Source organism: Chamaea fasciata, unplaced genomic scaffold (genome assembly GCF_029207755.1).
Source record: "Chamaea fasciata isolate MVZ Bird 193981 ecotype frontalis unplaced genomic scaffold, bChaFas1.0.hap1 SCAF_8, whole genome shotgun sequence".
Lineage (NCBI taxonomy): Eukaryota > Metazoa > Chordata > Aves > Passeriformes > Sylviidae > Chamaea > Chamaea fasciata.
The window spans coordinates 31,864,939-31,889,242 of NW_027094093.1; the positions used below are offsets into that span (position 1 = coordinate 31,864,939).

The window sequence follows — 24,304 nt, forward strand, 5'->3', positions numbered from 1 at the left end:
TGAGCAGTAACCAGGGGTGATCCTGCAGAGCGGGCAGGCAGGGGAGGGAAGGGCTCTGGGCAGGCAGGAGCACGCTGGAAAAGGTCAATCTGCAACCCACTTACCCAAATGCAACAGCATCTCTCCAATGAGTTTGTTTTTCCAACATTCATCCCAACTATCATTTTTTGCTACCTGACAGTTTTGGGGGCCCAGCCTCATCAGGAGTTTGGGACACCTGGTCCATGGGCACAGTGGGGCGCAAGGCAGTGGGTGAGCTTTGTAAGGTGCACAAGGGGAGTTTCATGCATGGACGGATGGTAAAGCTCTGCTTTCTTCTGCCCCAAAAGGCTTTTCACCATGGTGCTATCCAAGGACCAGGCAAGAAAGCAAACAGCCCTCCAGGAAACCTTGTACACTTCATTGGATAACAAACTGGTGCTGGGGATCACAGCAGCTTTGTTATCTCTGAAGGTGAAAAATCTCCTTTTGCACCACAGCAACAACAATCTGTGCTCCATCTCAGTGATTCTCTGGCTCCCACCATTTGTCATCTCTTACCAACAACCACATCACTGCAAACATTTGTGTGAGCACGCAGTGGCTGAGTGAGGGGCACAGAGAGCCAGCTGCACCCCGAGCCCATGGGATCTGCATGGCTCACCTTCCTCACCAAGGGGCTGACAAGTGATTGGCAGTTTGCAGCATTCATGGGTGCTGATTTTAGAAAGAAATACAGTGGTTTCTGTCCTTAATGCTCTTGCCTCCTCCTCCTCCTCCTCGGTGCTGGCAGCTGAAATCATGGTGTGCAATTGCAACAAATCAGGTCAGGAGGGACTCCCTGGAGTGTTCTCCCAGGTACAGCTGCACAGGCCACATTCACTTTCAAAACTGCAAGGGGAAAGGCAGTAACACAGAAATTAACTGCTGGTATTCACTGCTACAAAACAGCAAGGGAAACTTAATGAAATGGCTAAGGTGGAACGATTACAAAAATCCTAAATTTCATAACTGGTATCACATGCACTGGGGTAAAGACTGTGAGCTCTCAACCTCCACGCCACAAAGAGGCATTAAGCACATTTAGTTGTGGAGAAATGTCTCTCTCCAGAAAGGTATATCTTTCTATAATCACCCACGATAGGCATTTTACTCTGGAATACTCACTCCTGGTTTATCTAGTCCAGTAACCCATGGAGGATTTTTTTATTTTTAATGGTCTCCATCTATGATTATCCACAACTGTCTCTTTCCTTCCTATCCCCTTTGTGGCACCAGCTCTTTATTAGAAACTTAATAAACTTTGTGTATGTTCTAAAGATAATATTGAAAACGTAAAATTGTGTTCTGCATTTTATAATTGGTGTGGAAAAAAAGAGGGAGATCTAATCCTATTGGGCCTTCTCTTTTGCTCTCTCTCTCTCCTATTTCCCTTTTGAATGGTAAGCAGCAAATTTTAATTAGCTCCATTTCCACAATTCAGTCATGCATATGTAATCTTTGTTCACACTTTTATAAAGTAAAATTAAGTGAAAGAAATGGGGTAATAATAGAAAGCTTGTCTGAGCAGAACAAATGTGAATTATCAAACGTAAGGAAAGATGACTGGGACTACACAGCTTGAAGTTCCACAAGGTTTGAGGTGATTTTTCTGAAACAGAAGTGCATAAATAATGTACAGAAACAGGTGCTGATTATCCTGTTTGGGGCATCTTTTGTTCTTTGTGTACTTGGGCTGCTGAGGTACGGTGATAACCACTGAATGTGAGGAGACTGCTTAAAAACAACTTCTTAATATTTCTCTTTTATCATGAAGTGCCAAGTGTCACATGAGCTTGTCTAGTTAATAAAAATCACTTTGTGAACCCACTGTTCTTAGATTTGGTACTGGAGCAGATCACTGTACTGGGCCCCTCTGTATTACAGCTGCAAAAGCTGGACTGCCGTTTTGCATTGTAATTTAAAGGTTTCCTAATCCATATACACACCTCTAATTAAATGTTTCCAGGGGTTACCTTGGGAGCCTTCTGTGCTATGGCTTGAAACTAAAACTAAAGACCACATTAAATTCTTTCCCCCTGGGGTGAGACACAGGAGGGGGAAGAACATTTCCATCCCTGCTACTCAGACTATTTGAAAGCATTGGCATGACTGGGATTACTGACCTCGTTATTTCTGTTATCTAACATGAGAGGATGAAAATTCGAAGGGAAAAAAAAATCCTTGTGTCTAAATCTAGACTTCATCTTATTTTATAACTTCCAAGAAACCTCTTTAGAGTGTAACCAGTTATTTTAAGAAGCTACCGGTTCAATAGCAGCAGCTGAAAACCAGAACCTCCTGTTGATGTAAATCAGTCTGTGGCTGCACAGGCTCCATAAACAGCACTGCAGATGCTGAGGTCTTCTGAAGAGGAAATGTGAAGTAGTGAAGCATGTGGGCAGTAGCACATACAGTAGTGAAATCTGAAGCCCAGCGAATGTTAAACTCATGAGGAGATACTTTCTCTTCAGCGCCATTCACACATTCAGCCTGATAACCAAACCACAGCTTTAGGAGAAACACCTCTTCCTGTGACAGGAAGTGAATTTCAGATATGAGGGGATTTGGTTTGTGTTTTTTTTTTTTCCCTCTCTTGAAACATGCTGTGCTGCCAGTGACTAAGGATAGCCAAGATTTTGGTTAATGGTTAACAGAGTAGTATCACCACAGACTCTGACTTCCTTCTGCTGGGGCCAGGACCAAGAGCTGCTTTGCTTGCTGGGGAGACGGTGAGCGTGGAAAGCAGAGCAGTTCACACCGTGAAGGGCTGGAGAACGGAGGCTTCACCCCAGAGAGAAAGGAGGGGGAAAATCCAAAAAGAGCAAGAGGTGTTTGCTATAAAGAAAGGTAAGAGCTGAAACACTTCCCTGTTCAATTTACTGACTCAGAGGCTGTTGCTCACAAACCAACGAACCCCATAGGTGTGGCTGGTTGAGACACACTCCTTACACCTGACTGCTCGGACATGTCTGGCTTGGGGAGAGGGGCAAAGTGAGGGAGGATCTGTTTGCTGTGAACTTGAAAGTTGGAGAGGGCAGGAGAGCACCTCCTCCACCCTGGGACTGTTCATGGCAGCAGAGACACCCACTTCAGACTGTTCTAATCTCATTGACCACAGCGATGTCCCGAAGTTTGAGGTGGCTCTGGGGGTCAAGATCACCTTGGCCTTAATCTATATCTGCGTCTTTGTTGCGGGCCTCTTGGGCAACAGCATCACCATCAAAGTCACCAGGATCCTGCAGAGGAAAGGCTACCTGCAGAAGGAGGTCACAGACCACATGGTGAGCCTGGCCTGCTCTGACCTGCTGGTCATCCTGCTGGGCATGCCCGTGGAATTCTTCAGTGCCATCTGGAGCCCCTTTTCTACCCCCCACGGCAACATTGCCTGTAAGCTCTACTGCTTTCTCTTTGAAGCCTGCAGCTATGCCACCGTGCTGCACGTGGCCACACTCAGCTTTGAGAGGTACGTGGCCATCTGCCACCCCTTCAAGTTCAAGGCTCTGTCCGGGCCCCGCACGGTGAAGCTGCTCATTGCCTTTGTCTGGGGCACATCTGTCATCGTGGCTCTGCCCCTGCTCTTTGCCATGGGCACAGAATATCCCCTGGAGACCATCGAGGGCTACCAGAGAGCCAGTTCCTGTGTCAAACCTACTCCCAGGCACTACATTCCTGAGCTGAAGCACAACATGACCATCTGCACCAACCTCTCCTCCAGGTGGTCTCTGTTTCAAGCCAGCATCTTCAGCGCCTTTGCTGTGTACATCATCGTGCTGGGGTCTGTCACCTTCATGTGCCACAGCATGATGAAAGCCCTGATGATCCACAAGGGAGGGACTGTGGCAGTGAAGGGTGGACTAAGGAATCAGGAGCAGTACCTAAGGAAAAGTGAAAGTTCGGAGGGCAAGAGCTCCAGGAGACAGATCACTTTATTCCTGGGTAAGAACCATGTCCTACTCTGCCTCCCCTCCCTCCCCTACCCCCCTTCCACTTGGGAAGAAAGCCCAGAAACCTCTGTTTTTATCTCACCAAGCTCTCCCAAAGGGTTTGAAAGTGGAATGAAATGAGGGATAATACTTTTAGTTGCGCTGATGCATTTCAAGAAGCCTGATGTTTCTGTATGTTTTTGGTTCTTTTTTGTCATTAGAACAGGTGGGAGGGAAAAAGAAGGAAAAATCCATTTGCTGCCTGCTATTTCTGTTGGATTTTATTACATGCCTACATGCAGCAGTATGGGTGACAGGCTGTTGCAGCTTGACCTTTGGGGTAGCAATAGGCAACAGTTGCCTGGATATAAAGTAGCTTACTTGGATGTTTTCCCACTAAAATACGAATTCGAGTGTATTTAGTAAGGCTGCTGATGGGAGGGAAGACTGTCTTGCAATATCTCCAGCTTGTCTCTCTCTGAAGGCATTTCTCTGTTAATTCAGGATGCTCCTTGGAGAGTTCTTAGCCTCAGCAGTTGTGGCTGCGTCATATTTTAGCATTAAGGAAGCTGGGCTGGAGAGCTGATTTGGTCTCACAAACAGCGGTTGCTCTCTTTGAATTTTTGTTTTCCTCTGGTTTTATTTGAAGGCCTGTAACCCTGAAATTATGTTTCATTCTGATCTCTCTTGCTGCGTTTGTCAGACAAAAAACTAATCAAGCTATCATTTCACCAACTTGGAATCTTTCTGGGCAGTGATCCATGCAGTCTCCACATTTGTTGATAGCCTTATAGGCATCCTTAATCATGCCCTGGCTGCATTACTGTTAGTTCCTGTTTTGTTGGGTTCCTTATTATAATACTGGATCTAATAAATGAATCATCTAGAGTAGGAATGCACAGTAGACCCAGTATCTCTGTGCTTCTTTTTGCTGCTCTGACTGATATGGCAGAGAGGGACTTGAAATTTGTGGGTCTGTCCACTTCTACAACTTTAAGTCAATTAGATTTTGTATTACTTTTTTTTCCTCTCTTTCAATTTTTTTTTTTTCCCCTGAGGATTCTCTACTTCCTTATCTAGTCCTGCTTTTGCCATGGTATGTCACAGGCCATGAAGTTGCCATGAAATGAAGAAATCATCTCCTCTCACAAGGTGTTGAGAGGCCCCATCTGTGTTTATTAAAGGGCTCTCTGTCTCTCCCTCCAGTGACAGGAGGGATTTCTGGGGTAGAGGCTCAGCAGTGGAGCTAAACACACTTGTTGCACAAAAAAAACCCCAAAAAAACAACAACAAAAAAATCTGATCTTGAAGTGCTGCTTGGGAGATCCTTAGATAAATGTGGATCTCCCTCCCCTTGTGCATTACCTCAGCGACCTTAAAGCCAAGCCTAAAATCCAAATCCTGGCTGGGCTGAGAGGGGTAGGTAAACTGCCATGATTTTTCCTCCCCTTCTTCATTATTCCTCCTGGTACTCTAGCATGGAATTGGCAGATGCAGTGCTGCTTGCAAAAGTGCTGAACAAATGAAAGCAACTGGTTTGTCCTTTATGATAAGGGAATTTGCCACCCAGTGTATCTGACACTTCCACTGTACTCTCAGCTTTCTGGAGGCAGGAGATACTTGTGTGAATTCCCCAAAATTATTTCAGTGGCAAGACTCTTAATTCAAGTCTTGCTAATTTACTTAGCTTGGGGAATAAATTAATAAACTGAGGAGGAAGAAACTCCGGCTTGCATTTCTGAGAACAATGCAAAGCAATTCAGTTTGGAGATTTCATAAGAGTGATGCTTTAGGGCAGTTTTAACCCAGAAGAAATGAACATATAAATTGTTTACAAATCGCTGAATTTAAATCTTGTGATTTAGAAGTCCTCTTTGTTTCTCATTTAACAGATGGGTCAAATTAAAACCAATACTTGCACATTCACAGCATATATCACTTTTAATGTGAAATGTAAATGACAGTACATAGCATCATGTCTTTGTACGTCTAATAGCAATAAAAGCAATTTAGCATTTTCTTCTGGTTGTTAAAACTGATAAGTTCTATAAAACGGAGATTAAAATCGTAAATCTGACTATGAGAAAAAGCTAAGTAGAGGAGGTCACAGAGGATGAACTAATGCTTTTTTAGTGTCATGTTATTGTGTGGCACTCGAGAACATTCATGGAAATTAATTGTAAATGTTGAAAGTGAAAGATTACTTGCCATAGATGATATTGATGCTTGCAGGAGGAGCTCTGGATGGGGTGACACCACTGCAGAAACTGGGTAGCTGTGATGTGTCTGAAAACTGATGGCTCTTTCATGAAATGCAAGCTTTTAGTAGTATTTAAAACCTCTTTATATGCTTGACCCACCTTGACAGGGATCAGTTTAGTCTTTGTGGCTACTTGATCTTGTCTTTCTCCTATGGCCATGAAGGCAGTGACCACCTAAAATGGTCACAAGGTGCCACTGGGGACCTCTTGCTGCTCCTACACCTGAGCTGAGGGCCCTGCACTGCAGCAGAGACCTGTCACACAAGGGTGAGTTTGGAGAGCATATATCATATAATTATAAATATTATAGGTGGGTTGTAGCAAACACAGAAAGGGAATGTAAAGGAAGGATTCCATGAAAGAGAGCTCCAACTAGTGCAATAATTATAAATATTATAAAAAGAACGCTTCCATAGCTGAAAGTAAGTTAAGAATCTTTAGGAAATGTTAACACTGGGAAATGGGAGCAGTATGGGATGAGATTCTGGAGGGAAAACAGCACCAGCAGTGCCTGCTCACTGGCCATGGCTGCACGTTTCTTAATCTGGTCACTGTCCAGAAGCTCATTTGTACAAAAACAGCTGTGTGGTTTGTCATCACACTGGGTCTGGCTCACCTGAACTTGCACTCCACAACAAAGTGATTCTGATGACCCCAGATGAAGAAAGGGTTGGTTCTAAAGCTTCTGTGATGTTTCCCTTGGCAGCTTCAGTTTGAGCTTCTGCTAAAAGCCTTGATCATTTTGCAGAAGCAGCCTCAAGCCTACCACAGTACAGACATTGAAATAAGGGTCCATTAGTTCTGCTGCATGCTGTTTTTGTATTTTATATTTCCAATTGGCCCTTTGGAGCAACACTCCTCTGTGTCCACAGATCCCCTGAGTGGGGCTTCTGGGCATGGTGGGTGCTTTGCCACTTGATATCTGGGCAGCATTTTTCTGTCTCCTGTCTATGATGAAACATCCATCCTTCCTGAGATGTTCCATCCAGAAAAGAGAAATATTAAACTAACCTGGCTGCTCTGGAGGTGTTGGTGGAGGTGCCTTAAAGCACTGCTGGAGCTGCAGCAGTCTGCAGGAGCCAGAGCTGATGCTGGACCAGCCCAGCCAGAGGCCCTGTTGGTACCAGTCCAGCACCATCAGCTCCCCTGGGACACGTGAGGCAGGAAATTCCTCCTGCTCTCTCTTTCCCACCTCTACAGAACTGCAGCTTTTCTGCTTTGGGACCATCTGATGTAGGATGAATTTTGCCTGGACAGCAGATATTCTACAGCTCTTTTAATAAGCAAGCAAGGGAATTTGATATAACCTACAGCAGTGCCTCCATCTGAGAAAGGCGGTGTAGTGGTGGTTTTTACATTTTTTAAATGTCTTTAAACAATTAAATGTGTCAAATACACTGAGTGTCATCCTGAAGGCAGTGGCCCTGGTGGTTCCCTGTGATGTGGTATGGTACACACAGCTTCAGGTGTAATCTGATTTACAGGGCAGGAGTAGCCAGAGGCTTTACTGAGACTCTGGTGAGTGGCACGGAGAGAGAGTCCCTGTCTCTAAGTAAAATAAAAAATAAAAAATAAAAAATAAAAAAAAAAATAAAATAAAATAAAATAAAATAAAATAATAATAATAATAATAATAATAATAATAATAATAATAATAATAATAATAATAATAATAATAAGGAAGGGCTGGAAAAGCTGGGCAGAAGGAAGTCAGACCTGACCAAGGCCATGCCACTTTTTTGGTATATAACATGTTAAAACAATGCCAGGCTATTCTATACCACCACCAAAGCCTCTGTAAACACCAAGAGCAGCTGTACCATACCAAATGCTGAATCTAGATAAAACCTTGACTCAGAACTCTCAGAACTTCAAAGGATCTCTTAGAACTTAAGATGGAGCACCATTTTCTTCCCATGTTCTGCTGCTGGCAGTTTAATGCTCTGCTCAGAATAAAGGTATTGTGTGTAGGAATAGCCTCTCCAAAGATCACCAAAGAAATGCATTTTGTAAGGCACTTGGCAAATTTCAGGAGGCAAATTACTTCAGAGTACTTCAAGTAGTTGTGAAAAATACATGGTTGTCATCTAGATATGACTCAGGCACAGTGTAATTTGACAATAGTAGAACTTCTGTTACAGGAAAATTAGATGCTTCTTCACAGGCTGGAATTTGGCTGGGTTTTTTCCCTACTGAAAAAGGTGAAGGTTAGGGATAGAACAAACATGGAAAGAATAACCTAGTTTATGAGAATAACCTAGTTTATGTTTTCCAGAACACAGCTCCAGCCCATGTTCTTTGAACTCAGCTTCATTGACTCCTCTTGGTTCATTTCTTTAATCATTCCATCAAGCTGCCTTTCTTCAGGCACTTTGTTGTGGACATGTCTGAAGATGAGTACACTGTAGTCTGGGTATGATTTTAATCAATCTGTGTTTTGTATGGTGATTCCATCCATATGTTTTCCTTTGAATTCCACAAGACAAGTAGGAGGCTCTGAATTTCAGTGCATTTCAGTGCACTGAAAGGGGTGGCAGGGGCTGAGGGAAGATGACAGACCAACAGAGCAGGGCCTGGCCACTCTGCTCTATGGGGCATCCACACTCTGCAACTAGTGAGTTTTTTTCTTTTAGGCCTTGCTTCTTGGAAAAGTGATAAAAGCAAATTATTTTCCTGCTGGTGTTCAGTAAAATTTGCCTTCCTCTTCTCTGCAAAAGCATTAACCCAGTGTCAACGGCAAAACCAATCAGTGCTGCTGAATGCTGGTAGCACAAAACTGAAGCTCAGCTATTCAACAGGTGACAATGGAAAGGCTGCATTGAGGGATGATGGTTTCTCAGGGCAATTGTGTACAAATAATCTCCTCTGAAGAGCGGGGGAACTTCTGTCAGGTAAAAAAAAAAAAAAAAAAAAAAAAAAAAAAAAAAGCCACAGTAAAATAGACTCAAGGCAAACTTGCAAAATCCAGACACCTGTATGTTCAGGTTTCCCGCACAGCAATTTAAAAAGGAACAGAGGGAGAGCCTAGCATAATTTTCCTCCCTATTGTACAGAAAGCAATTTATCTACTCCTGCTTTTAACTGGACTCATGTAATAGAAGATTGTGCTTTCAGCATAAGTGGACAGTTTTCCTTTCCTCCTACACTAAGGGATGGCAAAACAGCACCAAGAGAAATAGAATCGAAGAATAGGGACTAATTGAGGCCAGCACCCCCAAGGTATTTAAGGTTTTTGTAGTTTTAATGGAAAAATCAATGTGTGATTATACTTTGCATTGGAGTACTTAAAAATTGCTTCAGCATGAAAAGTCTGCAGCTTTGAAAACTAGCTCACCCCGCAAATACTGTAGTCAGAGGACCAGATTCACCACTAATGTAATCAACATAATTCCCCATATATGATGCCTTGGCAGACAGGGTTTCTGGGGACACCTGAGTGCTGTTTCTGCCTGAGAAGCCCATGAGGACAATGAATGCTCTGCTGGTGCTTTGTTAAAGTTGTGGCCATGCTTCTGTCTTTCACCCGATGCCTACAGGGAAGCTGGGACTTCACCTGGTCTGTAGGGACTTATAGGTTTTGATTCTTTATGCTTCAGCATCTGTGCTGCCCAGAGAATAAGGGCACAGCCAATATTCCTGAAGTACTTCTGCCCTATACTTACAGCTGCCCAAAGTCTTTAAGCCTGATTAAGGACCATTACCCATGTTGGCCTTAAAATTAATATTATTAATCTCTCTCTCTTACAAGCTGTAGTTAATAAACCTAGTGGCCCTTGGTTTTTCTGGCACTCCTAGGTAAATGCGAAGAGAAGGAATTAGGGAAGTGCAGGCAATATCCCTGACAGTGGCAATGCGAGCCAAGAAACAGGCAGGGAGCTGCTGCCCTTGGAGGTGAGGACAGGATGTGTCACCTCAGCTGCTGAAAACACACTCTGCATCATGGCAAACCCTCCCCAAGACGTGTTTTCTTACAAGTAGAAGCCATGGAAAATGTCTTTTTCTTCGGAGTGGATAAGAAAGCAGGAAGATTTATTTCTCTCAAAGTGGAGAAACACAGGGGTTGCTGCAGGTATGAAGTGGATTGAGGGAGACAGCTCTCAGACAAACACAGCAGCCCTGCATTAGGGAACCCTGTCCCATCAGTTTTGGTCCACTGCCCTTGTACTTTGGTCAAGAGATTATTGTCTTAAGCATTAATTTCCCAGTTTCTCTCTGTTTTCGTGCTCTCTCTTCTGAGCAAGATGCCATCTCAAATGTCGATTGCTCTTGCAACTCCCCAGTTTCAGCAGGTAGGAGTCATTTGTGAGGAAGTTCACAGATAATTTATTGGAATCTTCACCTGTGAAAGCTAAAAGCATTATCTAATCCTCTGTTGTTTCATATTCAAATTATTCCATATTTCCTGTAATTAAATCTTTTGTTTTCCTATCTGATGTTGGGGCCATTATCTTTTAACAATGATTGCAAGCCTGTGAATTTTAATGGGGAAGAACTTTAATATCTGTGCATTTGTTAGTGAAGCTTTCAATTTTGTTATTTATTATCTTAATTAATGACACAGAGGGGTCGAGTGCACCCTCAGCACATCTACAGATGACAGACACCAAGCTGAGCGGTGTGGTTGGCACACCTGAAGGACAGGATGCCTTCCAAAGGGACTTGGACAAGTGTCCAGGGCCAGGTTGGACAGGGCTTGGAGCAGCCTGATCTGATGGAATATGTCCCTGTCCATGGCAAGGGGTTGAAGCAAAATGAACTTTATGGTCCCCTCCAACCTAAACCGTTCTATGATTCTGTGATTATGCTACGTAACTTCTTGGTTTTGTGGAGGCAACATTTGTGTAAGAAACTAGAACTGACCAACATGTTATAGACTTCTTCCCTTCCATTGTGGCAGGTGAGTTCCTAAACCACTGATGATAAACAGTGAAGATTTCAAATTCTATTTGGCACAATGCTGTAGCAGTTTTTCAGCCTTTTTTGAGGGTGTCATAAGCATGCTTATACTGCTTAGGTGAGAAAGCAGTTATCCTTCTGATCTCTGCTATTCATGGATGAATAATATCAGGGTCAGAATATTATGGAATAAATGAGTCTGCCAAGAACCTTTTAATCTTATGAACTGTGACTTACAGGGAAGGATGAAACTGAGAAAGAGGTCTGATACTGTGATGAGCTAACTTTTCCATGTTTCCTCTTAAGCTGTTTGTAAGCTTCTCATGGTTGCATTAATTCCCTCTTAAAAGCACCCAGCATTTTTGTTCTTATCAAATTTTTAAAAGAGGGAATTTAAGTTGAAATGCAGATATGAGATTAGAGTGGGGGATCTGTCAGCAGCTGTATGTTGTTACAGAAACATGCAGGGAGAGTTCTGTGAGCACTCAGAACACCCTTGACAAGCACCTGCGAACGGGCACATGTGTAACAATTTCCAGGAAACTAAACTTTAATCATCAGTGTAAAAACAACAGGGGTGCATTAGAGAAGATAACATTCCTTAGCTATCCAGCCTTGTCCTCGGTGTCAGTAGTTTTCTTTTCCCATGTTTGATTAAGTAACATCTGCTCCAATCTCTAGCTGAACCTTGCAAAAGGGCTCAGCCCCTTTTAGAGGGTAGTGTAAATATTTTGTCATTCAGCATTTCTGCAAGTCCACCTCGATTTGCTCTTCCATGTATTATTGTCAGCTTCCTTTTTGATCAGTGTAATTATTGTCTTACACAGCTAAATGAGCAGCTGCCTCATGCCCAGACTTTTGTTTTCGTGGTGTGTCTGGTATGGTGCTGCTGAAGGTGATTTTGATTTGAAGAAATATTAGAAGACTTTCTTGATTGCTCCTCCACAACCAAATCCCTGGAGTTCAGTACATACATATGCCTTCTATTAGATTGCTGTAACTGCAATTATTATAGTCCTTTTACCATAAGGCACAAAATTTAAATTGTGAAACTCACTGTTGTGGAGGCCAGATGTAAAAATGAGCTCCTAAAGAGGTTAAATGTAACCTTGAAGGATAGTGCTGTCAAGGACAAGATCTAATCTCCACTCTGGAAAGTCCTGATACTGCTGGCTGCCAAGACTTTGGTGTGAGCAGAACAGGAAAATCGTTTGCTCCTTCTCCTGTGGATTTCTATGTGGGATCAGCACAGAGAGAAATTAATGGGCAGATGAGTTCTAGGTCTGTCCCAGTATGTCTGCTTTTAATATTAAACTTTTTGTACGTGCAAAATCAGGCATTTAATCTGTCTTCAGCCAGGAACATGAGCTTTTAAAGACGGCAGAACAAAAAATTTGAGAAGACAAGAGAAAAAAAAGGGATTGAAATGCTCTCCCTTAAATTTTGATTATTTTTCCCTACACCCTTCTGGCCCTAAAATGTAAACTTTTCAAGAAAAAAAAAGGTGTTCATTTCTGGGTGCTTTACTTACCTCTATTGTGTGTACACCAAAATGTGTCTCGTTTGATAAGCTCTAGTACTTGCTGATTTTTTAATTCCTGTGCCTCCCATTATCTCTCTCTCCAACAAAGACAACTTTTGAGCTCCCTGAGTTTGAAAATCAATCTGACATTTGTCCCATAAAGACACTGAGAATGAAGGCCCTCACCAGCTGAATCTCTTAGTAATGCTTAAAGATATCTATAGAAGAGAGTTCTTGAATCTGCTAAGACCAAACCAAAAATCAGACTAAAACTTTCAAGGTAGCTAAAGATTGGAGTACATCAGCAGCAGAGTACACAGATATTCAAACAGTCTTTCTTGTGAGCACAACTTTTAACATGTCAGGTTTTAACCATTAGATACGAACCAGCCTTGTGCGCTGAAGGTCAAACAGAAGTCAAAAGCAAGCACGCTGGTGCTTGCCCTTGTTCTTCAGACAGTGAAATTGCTAAAAGTCTTCTGGCTTTCTGTCACAGGTTTACTCAACAGACCTTTCTGATTGCTCAAAAGAAATGCCTGTCTAAAATGAATGAAATGGGTTGTGTCACAGCTGTTCAAAAGATGGTATTTAAGGGATATTTTTTGGTCTTGAAAGCCAAAATATCTAAACCCTAGTGCTAGTAGTGATGACATCAACTTCTGCCAAAATGTGTAAAAGCATGTATTGGCATTTTCAGACATACACAAACTTTTGAAGTCTTGGATGATGATTGTAGATGGGTAACTTAGCTACTGAAGTTTAATGGTTTAGAATATATTTGTTTTTAAACTTTTAAACTTAAAAGTTTTAAACTAAAATTTTTAAACTCTTGAGCTTAAAATCTTGGAAAAAATGCAGTATGTAACTACCCATATTGAGGTTGGAGGAAAAAAGCTACTGAGGTGGCTGGAGAATGGGGAGACAGATCTTTAACAGAAGCTAAGAAGAGGTTGTAATGTTTAATGCAGCAAACAGAAGAATACAGCTGGCTTTGAGTTGTCTGTAAGTACAGTGAGTTCCAAGGAAAGAGGAAGGTCTGGTTTGTACCCTGGTTTGAAAACCCAAAAAGGGATTCAGAAATAGGCGTGTGCAGGGTGACTCTGGGCACAATCAGTCTGATCTCACTGTGCAGTGAGCTGAGCCTGGCACTCCTGCAGTGCATGTTCAGACACTGCCCAAGGAGCCCAGCCTGGTTAAGTCAGGTTATGTCAAGCAGCTTACAATTGCCTACAGTTGCAGAGGAAGAATGTTCCCTCCAGCACACCTTCCTCTTCGGCTTAGAGACTTGAGTCTGAAAGTTGTAGTACCTTTGATTAAGTCCAAATTTAAAGAGCTTTAAATCCATGCTGGCTATTGATTTGCTATAAAAAAACAACCCAATCAAAAAACAGCAATAGAAGGGCAAAATGAGAAAGTTCTTCTGAAACTGCTGCCTGCTTTTCTGGTGGGCACAAAGGGCCATCACCCCTCAGCTGGGGCAGTGTCTGTGCCTGTGGAGGTTTGTGGCTGTATCCCTCTTCTTGCCTTCAGTGCTTCTCTTCTGCCCTTTCTTTGAAAATTTTCCCCACCTGCTGTACTTGGAGCAGCCTTGGGAACTCATTGTTAAAAGTTACTGTCTGGAGGCTGAAGCTTTCCATTGGCTTGATTCCCTTCCCTTTTCCTACCTCTTGTTCATATACACTTCTACTGAATTATAAAAAGCCTTTTGATAGCGACTTGGAATTCTAACATCCCCTTTCTATTTGTCTCTTGGTCCAAGCCAACATTTAAATGCATTCTTTTCTATTACTAAGAACATATTGACAATTTAGGAAACATTGTCCTACAGTGCAAACACTCTGATATTACAAAATACTGCCATGTTCTCTGCATTGATCTAAATGAGAGCATTGGCACAAGAACTAATAGGTCTATGGGGGCCATGAAGGAGTGCAGACAGAAATGAGAAAATTTCTAATCATGAGAAGGACATGTTCAGGGACAGTTTTCCAAGTGGAGAGCGGGACAGAACTCATTCAGTTTCCGGGGCAGAGAATGTGATCATTTCTGCAAGTCTGTGGTGCTGGGAGAGGAGGCATGTCTCTGGCCATAAAGCCAAGGACTCCTCTGGTTTGGAAGGAAAAGGTTGGAATGAAAAAGGAGTTTGGTGCTCCTTGGTGTGACTCTGTCTCCTCCTTTGGGAGACTGCTGAATTTGCAAGGTCCAGCAAGCCTAAGCAAGCTGAACACTTTCAGATACCTTTCAAACGCCTTTTTGCCAAAAGGAAACTTAGAGAAAGGTGGCCTGGGACCACACAAATCCCCCTTGGTGGGCATCCAGATCTCTTCCTGTAGGTGAAGGAACCATTTCCTGCATGTTTTGGTCTCTGAATCCAGGGTAGTATATCCCTGTGCTGCTCCTTATCTTGCTGCCCAAATCCACTCTGCCAGGCTGCCCTGGTGCCCTCCTCCAAGCCCACGTGGCTGTCAGCCTCCCTGTGCCTGATGACTGCTGCTCAAAACCTGCCTCTGAGCCCAAATCTCCAAGAGAGAATTGCTTTAACCTTATCAAATGGAGGTGAAATTTAAAATGACTTAATGTTTATTTGCTGACAGGCAGGAATGTCCTCTAAATTGACTGTCACAGCTGGAACACAATGCTGTAGGACAAACTTGTAACCTCTTTCTGGCCTTCAGTGGAATAATGTTAAGTTTGGGAAGTGGGGATATTATTTTGGCCCCCCTGGGCATATGTGGCTAGCATTCTCATTTAGAAGTTTTATACAATGAAGCTATATTTGATATTTGCATAATTCAAATAGATGAAATCCTCAAACAGACATAGAAGACTTGATTTCATTAACTTGGGATGCAGCCATCCCCATCTTTCATGCAAATGGAAAATACCTTTCCTGTAAGTATGCTTTAAAGATTCATTTCTTTCTCTAATCAAGTGGTGAAATCCTACCCACGGGAACCAGAATTGATTTCTTTTCCCTTCAGACTCGATATCATAGACCTTATTTGGGTTAAGTCCTGTCATGGAATGTTAAGGTTAACTGTTCTGTGTGCTGCCAATCAGCTCCATGTGTTCCCGTTCGCTGCTCCAACATGCTGAAAACGCACGTGGTGCAGTTGTCCTGCAGATGTAGCCATCAACTCAGGGAAGCTCTGCCTCTTGTCAGCAAGGATCTATTTCCACTGAATCCCTGACCTTGAGAGCTCGTTTTTAAATTTCCTCCTGGGCCTTGAATGCTGTAATTGATTACGGTTGTTTTGGTTCTAGTCTTTAACAATCAAGGTGAAGAATTGCTCCCGAATTTGTTAAGATGTCAGGAGGAAGGCAGCTTGCCCACACTGCATGGACAGTGTCAGGGAGCCTGCAGTGCAGTGGGCTCCTGCAAGCTTTCCATGAAACACTGATGTTTCTGTTTGGGAATGGAAATCAGACAGGAATGTTCTGCTCTTGGAGCTGGCACTTGTGCTAGGGGCCTCTTGGGACATGAGACAGCTCCACTGCATTAATTCAGTTTAATAGGCATCAGTGAAAACTAAAGATATTTGATGTTGGTCCAAGCAGTCTTGGGGAACAGTCCTTCCCATTATATAGTCTGAGCCCTGGCTGGGATTCCTGTCCATAGCAGTGCTTAGGTGAATTTCCCTCTCTCCTTACTACTGAATTGCCTGTATATCTTTGTATGCTATTTTCTGGTTCACCTTCTTGGTAATAAAGCTCTGCATTTTATTTTCTGTCTTTCAGATATATCACTTTTCACTTGAATTGTCTTGTATTACTTGAAACTGATAGCCTGACCCCTTGGCCACTGTGCTTCATCAAAAGCAGGATGCTCTGCTACATTCTAATGAAGAACTGCCTTAAAAATAACAAAAGAATCCCCCCCAAAACCCCACATACAACCAAATGAACCCACCAAAAAAAAAAAAACCCACCCCTCCACCCCCCAAATTAAGAACCACAAAGACCAGAGGAAAATATGTATTTTTCTATGATGTCTCGTGATGCTTCGTTTTCTCGTTCTCTTTGCCTTAGAACACAAAGCAGTCATTGGGAAGGGCTTTTTTCTCACTCTGAAAGTAAATTTATGGTGTGCTCCTTGCCCCTCCTGCCCACCAGCCTGTCCTGCAGAAGAAAGCAATTGGTCAGCTGCACTGAATGGCTCAGGAGAAGCCAAGATGACCTGGCATTTCCTCTTGTATTGAAGGAGTATTTTACTCTCTGATTGGCACCCTCCCTTAAGTGAATACATATTGTGGTATTTGGCCCTGGCATGCCGGGCCCAGTACCTGGAGTCAGCTCAAAGGAAGCAGCCAGCTGAGAGATGCACCATCTCTGCTTCCCTCAGTGCTCATTGTGACACCCCAAAATGTGGCTTTGTGACACCAGGGAATGCAGAAGTGGTCTGTGTCTATAGACACCCACAGATGTGTGTATATAAACATATTTACATGGGAGTATTGACTGATAAGGAGTAGCCATTCTCACCAATCCACTCGCCACGTCTCAGGGCATGTTGCTCTCACTCAGCAGCAGGGTGGTTTTTTGGCTTGTTTGTTTTAGTCTTTAAGCAGAATCAGACATGTTTTGGGAAAAGACCTGTCCAGCAAAAGCCCTAAGAGCCTGGAGAGTGGGGCAAACACCACGCTTGTCAGTATTAAGGGGAGATCATCACACTGAATTCAGTAGGGCTAAATGCATTTCGGATTTTGGGTGACAAAAATCTTGCTGACAGAACTCTACTGAACTCTGCTTTCAAGTCATTTCAGGTCAGGAATAATTGCCATCTTTACATCACAGTTTTCAAATTCTCTATCCCTTGAAGCAGCACTGAGAAAGCCAAGTGTCCCTAGGGTTCAAATCTTCTTTATGTAATTTTCCTACTATTTTAATGTATCAATGGTTCTGATCATTTTTGCTCAATGTGGTTTTGAGGAGAAAATTCTGAGGCATGAAAAAATCTGTTTAAAGTGCCACATCATGCTTTTGATCCAAGGACTGATCTTCTATGGGAGGAACAGAAACAAAAGTCTCATGATAACCCCTCTGCTTTCCTAAAATAGAAAACCTGCCTAGTTAATGAATATAAATGAATATACATTCACTTCCTTTTTTTTTTTTTTTTTTTTTTTGAGGTTACTAAAGCTGATTAGCATTAGGGTACCACAATTTATTTAAAGCAGTTGAGTAATTATTCTGCTTTCTATCCTATGAACATGCAACTTATTTATCACTAAAAGTTTGAGGGCTTTTTAAGTGTATCCTTGAAATAACTTTGGGGACATATCTTTGTCATCATCTGAGTTTTAAAACAAGTATTTTACAATAAGTAATTCTGGTATACAGGCAAAGAAAAAAAAATTGGTCAATGCTATAGATATTCAATAAACTGTGATGCATCATCTTGCAGGAAAGGACCTAAAATCCTTAGGCACGAAATAATGTATTGACAATTTGTGTTTACACAAGTAGAATTCAATATTCAGGGTAATTAAATTAGAAACTGATAGCTTGAGCAAAACAAAACAGTTTTTCATATAAAATTCAACACGGGTGAAGCCACTTTACTGTGACACCAGGTGGATCAGGGTGCTTTGGCTGACAGTTGTGTTCCAGCAGATCATCATAAAGTGACTCGTATGTGTTAGCCTTACCTGTTATGTTGGGCTAATGAGAATTTATTCTCCACTTGCCTGTAGAGGCTGCGTTGTTAGTAATGCCAAGCAGGTTAAGTTGCTCTCTCTAGGTTCATCCTTGCAAAAATTGCATTTTTTCTCTCCAACCACCCGTCCTGAGGGTGTGGAAAGACAGACAGAAAAGTGAACTGGCTCTGGCTGCAGTCAGAGGTGTCCAGGAGCTGTGAGGGTGTGGAGATTTTTCAGGCTTGTTCCTTCTTTAAACTTTGATAAGCTGGCTGTTGGACAGAAGTACCTTTAACCTGGTTAAACGTCATTCACTAGGTTTACATAACTTAAGGTATAATTGGAGTCTTTGGGCTGGGAGCACTTCAATTCCTCATACTTGGTAGTCATCCCTAAAGGTGTGTAAAATTGTACTAAAATTGTATGTGGAGGAAAAGAAACAATGAGATTCTTAAACACAATATTCTAATTTTAAATGTAGTAGCACTGTTCTAGATTAACTATCACTTCAGTAGAAAGTCTATTTTGGGATTAATGACTAAATCAAAGACACCTCTAGCCAAAACAAATGGAACTGTTGTCATGAGCACCTAGCAGAGCAGAGTTTCACTCTTAGGTCTGCCTTCCCACAGGAACACACAGAGCTCTCATTAGTATTTGCAAGCTCTGTGTAGGTACCCAGGGAGAAACATACACCACTTAAAAGCTGGGGGGAAATAAAAAAGAATCTGCTCTGAAGCTTCCCTGCCAAAGCACTTGAACATCATCTAAGGACTATTATGGGACAGGAGAAAAATTCTGCAGCTGGTGAACTTTATGGCAAAGTTGCATTTCATCCTCAGATCAGTTGTAAAAAGACAAGCTAAAATAAATCTTCTACATTTTGCAGATGTGCAGACAATCCATGAATGAAATTTAAATCTGCAAGCAACCTATTATGCCATAATAACAAGTTTTAAAAAATTCAAAGCACCTGTATGCTACTCATTTAGAACCACCAGCTTCTGAGAACAATGACATTGGGCAGCCTCTCCTGACTTAGCAGAAGCAGTGCTGAGTTATATAAATGTGGGTTCTTCAGTGGTGTAACTGGTAGTTTATTCATCACAAAACATTGTTTTGGAGCCCAATCTGAAACCAGGGGCCCGCTGTCTACTCGCTGTAAAAACAAGAACAAATAATTTCTGTGTCAAAATGTACAAAATCCACCTAAGAGCCAGAAAGAATGGTGAGAAGGAAATTTGGCAGATAAAGTTGATCTCCTCCAACTTTTCATTAACAGTTCAACCAACTGTTCATTAACAGAGCAGTTACATTTTAAGTGCATATATCAAACATTTCGAAACTAGATAAGAAATGTTTATTTACACTAGAAAAGTGGCCCAGCTGCCTCTGAGAACCAGAGGCTCCATGACAACTGTGTAGCAAGTTTTAGGTAACTCAGACTTTTGCATTTCCTGAAAGTGCACATGCAAGAACCTTCATTGTAGAAACAATTATTTATCTTTGAAGAGCTCATGATTACCAGGAGCTCCAACATGTGTTGCATTATTTAAGATGTTGATCATGGGTTACTAGATGAAAATGAGGTGCAGTAAGCTGATGGATTTGAGTAGCAAGAAATGCTGCTAGTAGACATTCCTTTTCAGCCACCTCTGATGCTGATGTTGGAAGATGGAGAGGATTATTTGCACCAGCTTGTAGCTGCTCAGAGGAAAAATAGCTTCTGTGTATTTGCAGATTAGACTAGACAATGGCTTTGCTTCTCTGAAGAAACTCCTTAATATAGCTTGCGCTGAGGCTCTGAAGTGCAGCCCGTTTGTATTTCTCCCTTGGCAGTGTTACAAAACCTCATCTCTCCCTGATCTGCATTTGAAGAGTCTTCATTTTTATCTCATTTTAGATATGGGACTTTTCTGCTTTAAGCACTTCCTCTCTTTCATTTGAGCAAGGAGCTGTTGGGAGGCTTTTTTTTTTCATCTTGAGCCTGAGCAATAGTCCAGCTATTTGCTTTAGAGAGTCCCTGGTTTGTCATTGATGGGCAGTCGTATTTCCAAATGGACTGACTGCAGCTCTCCTGGGTGAGTCTGTTTTGTCTCATTGTGTCTTGGAGTAACACAGGGACAGCCTGCAGCTTTGTTTGTTCATAGAGCTGCACGTTTAGGCACACTGGTGGCATTAAACTTTATGCATTTAGGAGGGTAAACATCCTGGGGCATGTGGAAGGTAGGCCTCATGGAATCATAGAATCACAGAATATCCTGAGTTGGATAATATTCTAATATTGGAACATGATGAAATTAAGAGAGCGAAGAAACCATGTGGTTTAATTCAGGCACACATCACTCCACAAGAACAGCCACATCTGTGAGTGATGTGACACTTCAGTGCTTGCTGCACAACCAGATATTTTGGACTTTTGAAAAGACCATCATCTGATGCTAATAGTGCAGGTTTTCTGAGCCTGTGATATCCATATGTGAAGAAATTAAGCTGAAACCTCTCTCTCCTTTCCCCTCCTTTCTCTGTCTCCCACCGAGTCAATCAGCAATGGACAAACCTGTGAGATGTCTAAATGGGACAAATGCATGAAGTTTACTCATGGCACTTGAGTTCAAAAATGAGTAATTAAACCCTTTTTGGAGGCTGATCCTCCTTTTTGCCCTACCTGCAATCTCTTTCTCCCTAGCTGGCTGAAGAGCAGTGTGTGGGTATGTACCTGCAGATAATACAGGAAATTTCTTTGAAGTCTTCCCTGCCTTTAATTTCATAGTTTATTTGTGGAAAATGTGATTATATAGGCTGTGGTTTTATAGAATTGTGGAATGTTTTGGGTTCTATATGGACCTTACAGACAATCTCTTTTCAAGTGCCTGCTATGGGCAGGGACACCCAGCACTAGACCAGGTTACAAAGAAAACCAAAATCCTTATTTTCTTGGTGTTTCTCTGGAATCACTCCAAGAAGTCCACATCGTTCTGATGCTGGGGCCCCAGAGCTCAAGGTGGAGTCTCATGGGAGAGGAGTAGAGGGGCAGGGTCACCTCCCTTGCCCTGCTGGTCACATTTATTTTGATACAGCCCAGGATGTGGTGGGAAGTGCACGTTTTTGGGCAATTTTGAGCTTTTCACCAGCCAATTGACAACCAACTCAATTTGACAGAGGTTGTTTTCCCCTTGGATGCTCGTAAGACCAAAAGTGACTGCCAAGTGTCCACCACTTTATGCTTCAAAGACAACATCCTCTTTGTAGCTTATAAAACGCTGTAAGCCCGCAATGTGTTATGTGCATAAAATCTGTGGCTCTCTCTTACACCCCTGCCCTGCCATAATAGGGTTTTTATGGCTCTCGTGCTCTTCCTCCAGCAGGCAGGATGGTTGCCTGAAAACAGCCCCAAGTCTGTTGACCAGAGGTGTGTGCACAGTGTGATTGAGGAAGGGCTACTATTGTCACCACTCTGGTTTTGGAGCCCAGCCTAAGAGGAATTTTTAATTCTCTGGTTAGAAAAAGAGGCGCCAGCTTCATAAAGCTGTATTATTTCTAAAGGGTTACAGATGAAGATAATCTGAAACACGGTAAGTATTAATAACAGAAAGCACTGGACAAGAGAAGATTTTCTTTATGGGGAATTGCCCATCCACAGCATAGTAAAGATTTTATTCCTTTCATAAGTCAGGATTCTGAGTTCAACTAAAGCTTTTACAACTTCAGATTTTTATCCTGCTGCCCAGCTGCCTCTGTTTCTTTTGGAGAACCAGGGAATATTTTTCTTTTTAAAACACTTTTTTCCATGCCTCAGCATCGCACACCAAAGTGTATGCATATATTTTGCTTACAATATGGCCAGGCTTATTTATTATTTAACTTGTTTGCAATTAGGGTTCTAAAATGATAGCTACTTTTAGCCCTACCCAGTTATGGAGCAAACAGCAATTTTCTCACTACTCAGTAGTAGCAAAACCTTTTCCTCCTTCTTCCTCCCAAAATCAAAAGTAAATAGAATTTAATTTCATTCCCCCAGCCCCTACCATTCCCTGTCCCAATGGCAGCATCACTATGATTATATTTAACAAGTTTCCTTCTTCACACCCAGTGAAATAAACAAGTTTACTAGCAATAACTTTGCTAAATTTATATCCCTTACTCTCAGGGACTCTGCCCTCAGGTTCTCTGTGCTTTTGCTATAGAAAAGTTGGACAGGAACTTCAAATGGTGTCACTGGAAAAAGAAGCATACATTCCCAGTATCTTTTTCTTTTCTTTTAAAAAGCAGCAGAAATTATTTCAGTGACACACAAAAAGATTTGTGTTGCAGAATAGCTGGAAAGCAGGTTTCCCTCCATTTGTATTCATGACAGCTTCCATATATTCAGCTATCAAAACCTATTATGAAGAGCTGTATTGTAGTGTAGATAGATTTTTATGCCTGTCATAATACAGATCTATAGGTAAATTTGTCAATGATACGTTCACTGTCATATTGCTCTATTTCTTACAGAAAATATTCTTAATGATACCAAGCTATATATCTTTACCATGTAAGACTGAGTTTGTTTGGTTTCTCTGTTTTAAGAAGAATGTTTTAAATTAACAGGGGTTTTTCAGTTTGGAGCAAATTTAGAAACACCACATTTAAACCAAAAGTAATTTGCTGAGCCAGTTACTTTCTACATCCTGTTTTTTTAATAAGATATTCACGGTCCAACAAGCTTCTTCCTATGACTTCCAGTGCTAGATTTTCCTTCTTCCCATTTATACGTGACTTGTACAGCCCGTTTGCGCAGCTTCTTCTGGAATGGATTTTAACAGGTTGATTTAAAACCAACTCTCCTTGATACCCATTTAAGCTCTAGGCTTGAGCTCAAGGGCTGCCCTTAAAACCCAAAAAAGAAAAAAAAATTGTGTGTTTTTTGGTAGAAAATCTCCTGATGAAAAGTAATTTCTTCTATTTCTTCAGTGTTTTAGTTCTCATCCTGTTCTCCCTCCTGTGTTTCTCCATTCCCTGTTATTATCTGAAGTGGGGCTGAGTGTGGGGTGATCAGGCAGTTATAGGGATGGGGAGGGAGGACACTCATTAGTTTAAAAACAGGCGTTCAGGGGTTTTTTTCCTCATCAAACAAGAGATATTTATACCAACAATTTTGTTGTTTAATTATTTTGGTCACAAAGATTAGTCACAAAATAGTTCATCACTTGGGAAAAGGGAAGCCTCAAGTGTTTCACTAAGATAAAGCCAAAAGGTATTTACTCATCTGCAGAATCAACAGTTGAGGTGTCCCCTGTTCCTCCCACCCCATAAACAGCAAACCCATCTAGGGCAGAGAGAAGGAAGAACTGAGGGCACAGCCCAGTTTTGGTGCTCTCAGGGTTGTGGCACATCTATGGTGACACAACTGCCACAAATACACAATAATGTCATTTCTCTGGTAGCTGTGGGGTACCAGAAATCACTGCTGGTTTATCCTTGACCTCTGACTAATTTCCTTTCCAAACATAAAAATGACATCAACCATTGACTGAATGACCAACTTGGTGATGACAAGAGGGAAAAGAAATCCAAGCTGAGAGGTGTCACCCCCTCACAAGGAAAAGTCTGTGAGAGTTCTGGGGGTGCCCCAGGCCACACCAGGAAAACTCAGTGGATGCAAGTGGGACAGCTCAGCCAGCTCACACAGCCACTGAGTGTTCATTTGTCCCGTGGGTGCTTGGGGACTCAGAGAGTGCCTCTGTGTGAGAGGGGAGATGAAGGAACAGTGCTGTTCCCATCCCTTGGGGCTCTCGCAGGCTCTGCAGAGTGACCTTTCACTGCAGTGACCTGTAAGACTTGGCTTAAATCAACCCTTCTTTGTCCACCTGAGCCCCAGGCTGAGTTGTGGTCACTGATGCTGCCTGCAGACAGCAGGAGGTACCTGTGCAGTGTGGTTTGGCAGTGGAGAGCTGTAGCTGCCCACAGCTCTCAGCCTGCTGCATGTGACATTCCTGTGAGATCTCTTCGTCCATTTCTGGGTTCATTCCCTCGTCCTGACCACTCTCTTTGCAGGCTCCA

At 42.3% G+C, this 24,304-nt stretch overlaps 1 protein-coding gene across 1 annotated transcript in view; it reads left to right on the top strand.

Moving 5' to 3' along the window:
* Nucleotides 1–3,057: 3,057 nt before the first annotated feature.
* The window catches only part of GPR39 (G protein-coupled receptor 39), a 74,619-nt gene continuing 53,372 nt past the window's right edge, over nt 3,058–24,304 (top strand). The window contains exon 1 of the mRNA XM_066190343.1: nt 3,058–3,957. Within this exon, the coding sequence (XP_066046440.1) occupies nt 3,090–3,957 (868 nt within the window). The 5' untranslated portion in view covers nt 3,058–3,089. The remainder of the gene's footprint in view (nt 3,958–24,304) is intronic.